General features: G+C 33.5%; 1 protein-coding gene across 6 annotated transcripts in view; it reads right to left on the bottom strand.

Annotated features, from left to right (window-relative positions):
- DGKB (diacylglycerol kinase beta) overlaps positions 1–12,476 on the bottom strand; it is a 638,091-nt gene that overhangs the window by 493,752 nt on the left and 131,863 nt on the right. For all 6 annotated transcript variants that reach the window (XM_028119240.2, XM_028119224.2, XM_028119215.2 and 3 more), the window contains 2 exons: positions 9,165–9,239; positions 5,904–6,023 (listed from right to left, as the gene is read on the bottom strand). In XM_028119240.2, coding sequence (XP_027975041.1) covers positions 5,904–6,023; positions 9,165–9,239 — 195 coding nt within the window. The remainder of the gene's footprint in view (positions 1–5,903; positions 6,024–9,164; positions 9,240–12,476) is intronic.

A 12,476-nucleotide genomic window follows, 5' to 3' on the forward strand; every position in this document is an offset into this window, starting at 1 on the left:
TGTCCCTTACTATATTCTATCAGCCACTAAAGCATAGTCCTATTAGTACTTCTATTGCAAATAAATATTTATTGTCATAGAAAGGAATTCATTTTTCTAAACAAGAAATGATGAAGAAATCCAGAAGGTTCTGTTTCTGGCCTACTATGAAAATGTACATAAGGCATTTCACATTTCTTCTTATTTTCCTCTCTAATAAAATGGAAGCACCTACTTTCCTCTACCAGGCCGTGGTGTGAGCTTTCATTATACAATATCTGTGAAGTCAATTTAGCTCCTCAGAACACTGGTGTTATATAAACAGCAAGTATTATCACCATCATTGGGTTGAGCTGTGTAACATCTCAATGTTTCAGCCAAAGGACTTGAGAAGGATGTTTGTAGGTTTACTATACTTTGTTTCATAAAAATTTTGTTCTCACTTTTTCATTACCAGACATCACTCTTAAGGGAAATTTATTCCTGATATTTATAAAACACTATGTTTTAAAATTGAAACAGTTCAGTTCTGTGAACCGATTACGACCGAGAAATACTTAATGAAATGTAAGCAAGTTCACATGGAGAAGGAGCTCCACGTTCTTCCTCCCCTTTTTTTACCCTATAGTCAAAAGGAGGTTTCAAAGGCAAGTATGCCCTTTGGAACTTTTTGAAACCTATTTCATTATTCTAGTGATTTCTAAAATTTTAGTTTTTCCTTAAATGCATCTAAGATCACACATCATGTTCAAGTGAACTAGGACTATTATAAATAATATCATTTTTTTCAAAAGACCTCAAGGAGAAATTGTACTAATGTCATAGCCAAAATGCTCCTAACCTCCATACATGGCCACATCCCTGTTTTAACTGACCTCACTTAAAACACATTTAAGAGCTAATGTTGCAAATTAATTCCAACTCATTAAATAATAAGGACCATTAAATTACCTTACTTTTCTACTCAAGGTCTCCAAAAAAACTATAACAATACAAAAGAAACTGCTCTTTTAGACAAAAAGATGAGCTGTATCAGGTCTGGACAAGGAAAATGCAGAGAGACATTTTAAAATTCTGAGTGGAGTTGATATCAACTGCTTATCTCCAGACCCCACTTTCTTAGGTCAGGCTCAGGCCCTGCCATTCTTGGGTTCAAATGAAAATGCAGCAGCCCATCACATCGCATAGTCATTTCCCTTGAATGACCCAATCTGGAATCTCAAGAATTGTTGCATTTATCCAGCTTCATAATTCCTTTCTAGATTGAGCAATGTATAAACAGCAAAACAACATCTCAACCAAATTAAATTTTAAAAAATAGAGTGAGAAGCATTAGTTTTCCAAATATAGCTTAGTCTATTAAGAATGCATCGTCTTCAGCTCTCCATTATATTCAGAAATTTCATCAGGAAATAGATTCCATCAGAAATCAGGAGGCACACCAAACATTTACTTTCACTTTGCTGAGTCAGGTGAAAAAAAAAAAAAATACGTCCTAAAACATTTTGATCAACAGCAAATTTTAAATTACATATAGTGTTTAAAGTCCAGGATTCTGAGAATACATATAGAGAAGTCAAAACACATATCCATTCAAAATTCATACATGCCAGACTACAATCCAAGACTAAGAAGGTAAGGGAGTCTTATATTAAGCCAGGCTCCTACGTAAATGTGTACTTCTGTTTTTATGATAATATGAATTCAGGAATTTTCCTTGAAAAATCTAATAATGATCCAAGATTACACACTCTAGGAATTGGAGCAGTACTAATTACCTTGTTCACCTAAGAAAAGGAATGTCCAAACTGACATAATATTAGAAAAAGAAAAGGACATTCTTGCCTAGCTTCTTTTTAATGTGTCCAGAGAGGATGACTGGCTAGCACAAAATGACCTCGTTAGTTAAGAATAGATCCAAGGTAAAGATCAATTTGTTGAACTTCACTACTAGCATACTATCTCTTCATTAGTCCACACATCTTGCTGGGGTTGTCTTAAGTGAGTTAAATAAAGGGTATTAGATTCCTTTCTCCTCAATGACTAAAAATAAACTAAAACTTTTTCTGTGTAATATGACAGATTAGTGACAGAATAAATCAGGGGCCAGAAAACTATGGCCCTTGGGTCAAATCTGACTGGCAACCTATTTTTGTAAATAAAGTTGTATTGGACCATGGCCTCGCTCTTTCCTTTACCTAGTGTCTGTGATTGCTTTTACGCCAGCCGTAACAGAGGAATTGGGCATTTGCAAAAGACACTTTATAGTCCACAAAGCCTAAATTATTTACTATCTATCTGTTCCCTTACAGACAAAGTTTGCTAATCACTACAGCAGAGTTATTGCTAGATGCAATTAATTTCAAATAAAATATTTTCATTCAAAATTGAATTTGTAAAATTCTTCAGTGAGGTGAACGCCAAAGGAAGAATGAGTAAGTCTCCTGTATAAATGACTATGCCTCAGGTGTAATCAAATCCACAAGTGCCACCCAAACTCTCAGTTTTCCTTCAGACTTAAGAGACTGTACCATTTCATATTGGGTATGCTAAGTCTGATGGACTTCTTATAAGAGAAAGGATAGAGATAGAAAGTTAGGTTCTGATAAACTACATTTCTGATTTTGGTTCCCAAACAGATAATATTCAAAATAGAGTAGCTTTTTAAATTCTGTTGATAGAGAAAAATAAACTACAATGAAATCACAACTGTTCTGCTTTGCATTAAAAGTAAGGATTGCTCTCCCAAGACAATGTTCATATCTGTATAATTTGGCTAGTACACCACAGTCACTTTCAAATACACCATGCTATTTAACATGCACTCTCAATTAGAATCTACTCCCTGAGCTCATAATTGACAGAAGACAAGAATATATAGGACAACATAACAAGACAGGCTGCACAATAAATGGTTGGATTCAACCTAAAGCTGCTAGATTTCCAATTTGATTAGCAAAAGCGGGGGGGGGTTAGGGGGAGGGGGGAAATGGCATCATGAATCACATTCTCTATAGGTAATAACATAACACATTAACTGCCTACAGAAAAGGAAATAAATCTCAATTACTAAAAAAGGTCCCTCATCACTCAGTTGTCATTGTGTCATTCCTGCTTTGTAAAACACTTTCCATGCCTTGGAATTAAAAAGCTGCTTCTAACAAATAAATGCTCTGTTTTGTGATCATAATTACATGGCTTATACATTTTATTAAAAGACAATTCAAAAGATTATTGGCTTATTCTTTTTTTAAAAAAAGCGAAGGAAAAGGGATTTAACTCTCTGAATTGTTCCGTACAGGGGGAAAAAAATGCCATCTCCTACTTAAATTGATCTGTAAATGTTAAACGATGTTGTCCTGCCATCTAGTGGCCTCGACTGGGAACACAGTGTTGAAACGTAGCACTGGGTACTGCTTTGAAACCCTTAATTGATTTCCCCTGTTAAGCCCCCAAAACATCTCCTATGACTAAAAACACAAACCATAAATTTAAGAATAGGGTTATAAAGTAAATTAGGTATGCTTAACCTGACAGAAATTAATGACAAAGAATTCTCATTCCGTTGAAATAAAGTTACTGCTACACCAGAAACTGATGAGGTACTGTTTATTTAAAAGAGTTTGAATTAAATCCATATAGATCTGCGGAGTATATTTACCCATGCTATTTTCATAACTTTAAAAATATCCATATTTATTAATTGAATTACAAAGTATTTCTAAATAATAGTTTCCAAAAATGAACATCATTTCAAAATCTTTCTGTACTATTTTAAATATAGATGACTAAGTCTGCATTTCTGCGTTTCGCTGTCCAACAACCCCAACTACCAAGTGGTTTACTTACTCATTCCTGCACATTCTCTCACACTAAAATTTCCACAAATATTTAGAATAAGTGCAATTTTAGCCTCAAAAATATAAAATTCTCTTTGGGAGCACTGTTATTATCAGAAATTCCTTGACTAGCATCTGACAACTTTTTCTGTGTAAAATATACACTAAACCTTAAAATATTAACATTTTACAAATTTTCTTTTTGTTTTCTCCTGATTGGCTTACATACACTTTGTCAGAAGGTGTATTAAACAAATGAACAAATATTTATAATATAGAGCTATACAACAGGTTATTACAAAAAGATACCTGGTTATATATAGTATGAGAACATCAGATACAAGGAAATACTGCTTCATTTATTATCAAAATGTAGAAATATGTATGTATTAACAATAAGATCTATATTATCTTTGTTCTAATGTTTACTTTAAGGATAACATCCTATATATCATCTATTAGTAATTTTTCTCTGCCTTCCTCTGGCCATATCTAAAATCCTATGGGCCTCATGAAGGGTAAGATTCACCTGAATAGAAAAGAATTTGAAGATTCAGGTGAAAAAGAGACAAAAGTTACTTTCCTGAAGCCCACTTATACATTCCCAAACCCATATGAAAATATGTACAAACATATTTGTATATATTCTTACATGTTTTACAAACACAGACTGTAAGATTTCTTGAGGGTTTTTAAAAATCTGGTCTCTTGAGTAACTGTGGCATAGTCTTGAATCTGCAAAACTGTTATCTCTGGTAACAAGAAGTATGCAAAGTCTTGGAGTCAGCAGCCAAGTGGTGGACGTTATGTTCTTGCGGCTCAAAATTCTAAATACTGTATGCGTGCTTTCCATCAGTAAAGCTCTTTGAATCTAACTATACATTTTACTATATGCATGTTATGGTTAATTCTTGTTTATTAATGCTAAATACAAAAATTCAGTAGTGACTCACTGAGTTTGAAATTAACGATTACTGAAATTGACATCAAGGCTGGGTAGCAAGTTTTGGCTTCAAAGTCGCTGTCATATCCCATTCTGAGCTTAGGTTGATTTCTTTTCCCCCAAAGCACTATTTAATTACCACTGGAGGCACTGATACAAGAAAACTTTTGCTAAGCTTAGAATGAAAGCCTGGCTGATCTGATGATATGTAAGAAAAATTTATGTTTCTCGGGGCGCCTGGGTGCCTCAGTTGTTAAGCGTCTGCCTTCGGCTCAGGTCATGATCCCGGGGTCCTGGGATTGAGCCCTGCATTGAGCTCCCTGCTCGGAGGGAAGCCTGCTTCTCCCTCTCCCACTCCCCCTGCTTGTGTTCCCTCTCTCCCTGTTTCTCTCTCTGTCAAATAAATAAATAAAATCTTAAAAAAAAAAGAAAAATTTGTTTCTCATATATATATATAAAATATATGTCACAATATATAATATGTATATATTTATATATTCTCAACTACCTCAATATATAATTGGCTTCTCCAAGTACTGGTTATCAATAAAGCAGGTTTTCTTCATGGGGAGGGTGATTGTGGAATGAGATAGAGCCCCCAAGAACCAGAGAATGCAATAATTTTAGGGCGTTTCTCGCAGTAAATAAAATGATAAGAAGGTCAATAGTTTTTTAAACTAGATTGTACTTTGAATAGAGAAAAAAGAGAGAAATTATGTATTAAATAATAAGGTAGCACCTAAAATGAATCAATGTGTTTGTGGCAAGGATGACTACAGGACTTATTATTAAATTGCCCTGTGGCATACTTATTAAAAGGTCCAGACACTCACTACATGCTTAATGATAGAAAATGGCCAGATCAATTTATAATCAAAATGTGTAATAGAAAAACAAACTGAGGGTTCTAGAGGGGAGGGTGGTGGGGGGATGGGTTAGCCTGGTGATGGGTATTAAGGAGGGCACGTTCTGCGTGGAGCACTGGGTGTTAGGCACAAACAATGAATCATGGAACACTACATGAAGAACTAATGATGTAATGTATGGTGATTAACATAACAATAAAAAAATTAAAAAAAAAATGTGTAATAGAGAACCCCACTGACTTACCACCAGGCCACCCTCTTTGTGTAAATGCTTACATTTTCCAAGCCCAGAAGCACAAGAAGTGGAATTGTTGTCATTCCTCCTTGGATCCATTCCTCCAGAGAGACTGTCCCATCATGATCATAGTCAATTTCTTCCATCATTTCGTGGAGGATCTGGAGTAGAAGACATGAAGGAAAACTTGCTATGAATCAATAAAATAAATTTCATAAGAGAGAACAAAGCATTGCACTGAATTGGTTATAACAAACTGACTAGCAGCTAAGTGCAGAGTAGAGATAAATATCTAGGTAACCTGGTACAATGTCAATTCAATAACTGAGGATAGAGTGGCTTTGTTATGATTTCTACAACCTCACTTCTCATACTATTCAACTTTTAGAAGTAATTGCTTAACTTTTTAATACTTTGTCACTGAATGGTACAGTTAAATCAAGAAAGTATCTTTAATTTAAGGGTGAAAGTGGTCTTTAATTGCTTCCTCTAGATTTTTTTAATTCATATGTATGCCAGATAATGTCTGAACAAATTAACTTCATGGCAAAGAGCTGAAATGACTCTTTGCTAAGTGGTAAGGGGTGGGGAAATTAAGTTGCTTTTAATTGCCTATCAGAACTTAATAAAGCCAAGAAGTTAAACCATCAAGTCATTTTTGATTAGATTTCTCTTTAAAGATGACTTGCACAGAGTGTCCCAAAATGTTCTCCACAGTGTTTGTTGGTAATACATTGATCTCTCACTTTTATTGTGGTAATATCAGTATTTATTCCAAAGGATTGTTGTGAGGGTTAAATGTGTTAATATACTATAAAGATCCTCAAAGAGCATGTAGCATGTATAGTAAGTATCATATAGGTGTTGTTATGTTATATGAGCAGAAACTATATGTGAGTTTCAAACATATTACCGTTCATTGCTGGGAAGGTGAAGTATTTCTCATCCAACAGCACCAAAATGGCAAACATGGTAGAACTTCAATAAAGAAAGTAACTCACCCCTTTATCTAATACAGAAATTTTCATCAATTCAGAAAAAAAAAAAAAGAGAGAGAGCATTGGAACCAAAATTTGAAAGGTGCAATAAATGGAATACTTGATATGTTGATAGAAGTGCTGTTTGCCTAAAAACTCTTGAACTTCATGGATGGGTGTGTTTCCTCATGAAGTATTTGAAAATGAGGTTATTTTCCTTCATACAAATTTAAATATAGGTATTGAGAAAAAGACTTTTTGGGACAAAATGGTACTGAAATAATTATTTTATTATTCTCAAAATGAAAAACAAGGGATATGATTTAGAATTTGGCAAAATGGTACAGGATCTTTTAAAACGTCCTGCCCCTTGAACGCACTTTGATGAACTAGGAGAAATGAATAAATGAGAACTAGAACACAGAGCATTGTTTCAGATGGTTGATGCTTTCATTTTGTACCTAATAAATCTCATGTGAGAGCATGGGTTCATTTTTTAAAAACCTCTTCCAAGGACGTCTCAATCTTCCCTGTTAACTGCCATGGACCTCAAACGTTCAATTATCTTTATTCATATATGCAAATGTATCAAGGCTCTGACAACGTGTACAAATGTATGCACTGGTTTAAAATGGGCAGAGTTGGTGAATCATTAGGCAGGATGACGTAGTCACTATGACAGCAAACAAACTACCCAACGTAAATCTCTTCATCTTCACTTTCTACTATTTGTACTACTCATAGAAGTGGCAAATTTATCAATGTGTGCCACAAATGACAAATAATGCAATATAGTTTATCATTTGTATTTTCCAGTAGGTATTTGTCATAATTAGACTGCCTAGCCACCAACTGTCTGCTTCTTCAAATCACCCAGAACCCCCTTTCCTCAAGTGTATAGTCCCCCTCCCCCACTATTTTTTGTGGGGAAGCTGCGGTGCCCCCTTCTGTTCTGAAAACTGATAGAAAAACATCTTCCTTCCTTCCATCACTCCAGTGAGGGCAAGAGACTTGACTGAAAGATGTACAATATTCACGGGTATTGAGGTGAGCAGGATGGAGAAAGTTGGTGTAGACAAACATAACCAAAAAGGGCAACAGAACTTAAAAGAAGTCCCTTGATTTCAGGGCAAATAGTATTAAGATGAATCAAGCAGTATTCTTAGAATTAAATACAAGTTACCACTATTAGTTATTATTCCATATACAAATTGCAACTTTGTGAACAATATCTGCTATGCATTATGCGCACAGCATGGTGTATTTCGACATCCTCCCAAAAGAAAAACTGGTTGAGTTAAAACTTGGAAAACACCAATCCCAGTAAGAATGGTGCCACTTCTTTATACATGACACTGCATATAACTTTGTTGTACTTTCCTGGCACTAGTCTCCACAGCAAAGGAAATGCTACCACGGCTCTATTCTATAATCATGCCACTATCATGCTGTTACAGGCTTTTAAAATTCTTATAAAATGTAAGCCATTTAAATAAAATTGATTTGTATATACTTAATTCATTTACAATGTGCTCAACTTAGTTGGTTTCAAGATAAACTAGTCAATAACGTACTTATCAACTCCCTCCAAAATATTACTTGTAGCGAAAGTCAAAGTTTCTAATCAAGTATGTTTTAAAATACATTTGAATAATGTATTTGGTGTAAATCTATTAAAAATAAGAAGTTGTTATGTTCTTAAAAGCCTCCTTAGATACCATTTCTTTAAACAAATTATTACAACTTTCTAGCTCTATCTTTAAGTAGCTGAAGAGCTCTGAGAAGTTTCTTGAACATGCTGGGATCCCAATTCCCTTATCTGTAAAATGAATAAAATAGTAGTGTCTGTCTCAGAGAGTTGCAAGCATTGAGTAACACGTATACAGGAACTAACACAGTGCAGTGTACACAGTCAACCATCAGCATCTTAAGTGACTTCATCTTCTTTTAGAATGAATATTTAGCTATTTCCATAAAAGGAAAATATAGAGATCATGAATAACATACATTAATTCTGACTATTTTGTTGCATGGCATAACCTTGACAGTATCCACCAGCAGCTCCTGCTTACCTAAAGACATCTGAGATCGCCATTCAAATTAATTTCCATGAAGAAGAAAAGCAAAAGTTACTGCTAAGAGCTTCAGAACACCACGTATACCTTTTCTTGTTCAGAATCCACTTTTGCTACTGAATAGAAATAGTAACTTCGGGTTATCAAAAGAAAATATCAAATGGCAGTAGTATATTGAGGTTCCAAAAAAGAGAAAAGAGAAACGGGCCTTCAAGAATGTAGGCAACAGTTAAATTGTCCATATACCTACTGGATTAAGTTCAGTGACATCCCATTCAAGGTATTCTGCGACATGCATCATCTGACTGATGATATTTTCTAGCTCCTGGAGAGGATACACAGAGAGAGAGAGACAGAGACAGAGAAAAGGGAGAACACATGAATACAGGGTCTTTGTAAGTTTTTCAAACTTTGACTTATAAGAATTGTTTAACATGTAGTTCAAAAACTAAGAGTTACATGATTAATTTATGTATTATATCTAATTTATACATATGCATTAATTTTTATATATAATATATCCTTTCAACAGTCTGATTGACTATACATAAAAGAAGCACTTGAATATAAATTTATTTTGTACTTTGTCTAGAAATCTTCACCAGAAGAGGGCACAACTACATAAAAAAAGCTTTTCTTCCAGAGCAGATTTTTTTTTTTTTTTAAAGAAGAAAATCTATCTTTAGAAAGGAAGATCTGATTGAAGTAGGAGCAGGCATATTTTCACAAGCTGTGATATTTAAGTCATCGAGTGTCCTGACCCTTTGGCTTGGAAACAGGTGTGGAAGGATGGAAGGAAGCGTTTGAGGGCAACTGAGAGGTTTATTTTTATTCTGATACACTGAGAACGTATATCTACTGTTCCAGCCATTAATTGGTATAATTTGCTCTGCGAGAGGTGTGTTCAGGGTCAAGGTTTGGAGGCTTAAGTACATATAGAGTTTATTTTATGAGGAAATAGAATTTTAGTTAGCATTTTCATACTATTGGGCTCAAGTGTCAACTCTTTGAAGAACGGTTAGTTAATACATATGCCTTGACCAAATAAATTAAAACATTTGCTCATACCTATATTTTTAATACTTTAATTTTTCCCTATCTCCAGAAAAGATTAAATATACTTCGTAAATGCTAGTAATTTTAAATATAGTCACTGAGATAATTAAATGTGGTGTCTTAACAGTATAATAATTTAAAATATAAGAAGTATAAAAAAGCACATTAATCAAAGATTATTCTACTCAAATCTCTGATGTAATATATGTAATTGATATTCATAGATTGAAGAAGGAAATGTGGTAAAAGAGGTTGTCTTTTGGGGGACAATGGATCCATCTGAGAAACTGATGAAAGCTCCATTCCTCTCTCCAGAAAAAATGTAATCATGAAAATGTTGTTTAGGTAACACAGATTGCCCCAGAAAAAAATACAAATATAAATACAAATACAAAAATATAAATATAAAAAATACAAATATATAAATATAAATTTACTTATTACAGTTAAGAAAAAATTTCAACTAAAATATCTTGGAATTATAGGTTAGAATTGTGTGTGTGGGTGTTACTCTATCTTTGCCTGTTTATGCCTTGATGGTTTGGAGTGGTGAAAGCCCCTGGACATGTTTTTAGGAACAGAAACCCTTTTTATGTAGGCATGTGACATTAGATAAGTCATCTGACCTAAGACTCAGCTTTCTCATCCGTAAAATGAGTATTCTAATCTTACCTACTGCACAGAGTTGCTGCAAAGAGTAAGCATGCTATGATATGAAATACATTTATGCCGCCTGGCATACTGAAAGGGATCAATAAATATTCACTAGTTTTATTACACATAGTGGTTATTTTTCAAAATATCAATTTTCCTCTGTTTGGCCTCCAATATGTGAAGTGCTACACCTTTAAATTTCCAAGATTAAGGACATCAGAATGTGCAATTTATGAAGAAAATATAATGAAGTGGTAAGTTGTCTGGGGAATGAAGAAATATATAATGAAGAAAATATAATGAAGTGGTAAGTTGTCTGGGGAAAATTATAGAAATAAAATTCAGGTTTTTAATTACAAAACAGACTAGTTTAATCATAAATCAATTTATTTATCTCCAACTTATTGTTTACTATTAGATGATAGTTATAAATAATGCAATGTATTATATGTTAACAACAACAAAAAATGGCCAGAGACCAGAAAAAGAATTTGACTGAATTTTCAAATCAGCTGCCAACCCGTGGCTAGAAGCCTAGTAAAGAAACATCCTTTTAATTTAATTAAAAAGGAACACTAAATAAAACAAATTTGCATTTAAATATAATTTGCAGTAGTATACTCAGAAGTGCTACAATAAGCATATGGAAATATCTAGAAAAGTCTAAACTCCTCGCTGTGAAATGCCACCAGAAAATGAGCAAATGTATCCTGTAGCTTAATATTCCTAAATGGATAACTGGATACTACTAAGCACTTAAAAATGATAGCGTTTGAAAAATTGGAGAGACTTAAACATAAGGAATCCCACAATCACAGCATCAATTTAGAATGGTGGACATTTCCTAAAGTAGGAATTATATATTTTTGTCTCTCTCTGGAGAAGCTAATGTGCCATTATCCTACTCAGCGTTACATAAATATGTATCCAACTTCATTGCTTTGCTTGTAGAATTCTGTTTGAGCTCTGCTAAAGGGAGATGTATCAGATGAGGAGAGAAACTCACTCATTATCAGAAGTAATGTTCATTTTAATCAATTTAAAAGTATCAAAACATTTGCTATTTAATGTACCTGTGTACTCCAAAATTTCCATAACCTGACACTTGATTATTTTTTTAAGATTCTTCTATTTTCTTTATAGAAGAATTAATAACATATGAAAAATATGTCACTAGCAAATATAAGATGCATTATTGGATGGAACCTGAAATGGATTTATATTCGAAGCACTGATTTGTGCAGTAAAACTAAGAATCTAACTACTGCTCTGAAAACTATCAAGGATTTGTGTATGTTACAATAAACATTTAATTATTCCTTTTAGTTCAATCATATAGAGATGGTATTTTTATCCTATTGCATTTTATGACTAAATGACAGAGAACAAGTTGCATTTAAATTGGATGAGACATTTTAAAAAGGGAAGTTTGTTAAAGTAATTTGTAAATGTATGTATTTTAACAGCATATATGACTAAAAAACTTTTAAAATGTGCAAAAATGATAAAATGATTAAATTGACTTGATAATTCCCTTCAATTCTACTGGTATACTTGTTATTTTTCTTAGTGTCAAAGCTCAATTTTTTTTTTCTTTCTAGATCAACAATCTCAACTTTCTCATGTATTATTCAAAGGAGTTGGGGTCTTTTTTATCTTTCCATGCATAAAAAGTCACTTTTTTCTAGCAAAATTATTCAACAGAACAACTGTAATCCTACAGTTTTATTTATTTTTTTTCAGATCACTCTCTTTCAAAAAGATGATCAAAATGCTGTGTGAGTGCATGGAAATTATATTAAGTGTGTCTTCTGTGGTAATAGCTATAAATTTATTCATTGCATTTTTCAGA

This window comes from Eumetopias jubatus, unplaced genomic scaffold (genome assembly GCF_037043125.1).
Source record: "Eumetopias jubatus isolate StellerSeaLion01/CBP00866 unplaced genomic scaffold, mEumJub1_p1.0 scaffold_14, whole genome shotgun sequence".
NCBI classification, from domain to species: domain Eukaryota; kingdom Metazoa; phylum Chordata; class Mammalia; order Carnivora; family Otariidae; genus Eumetopias; species Eumetopias jubatus.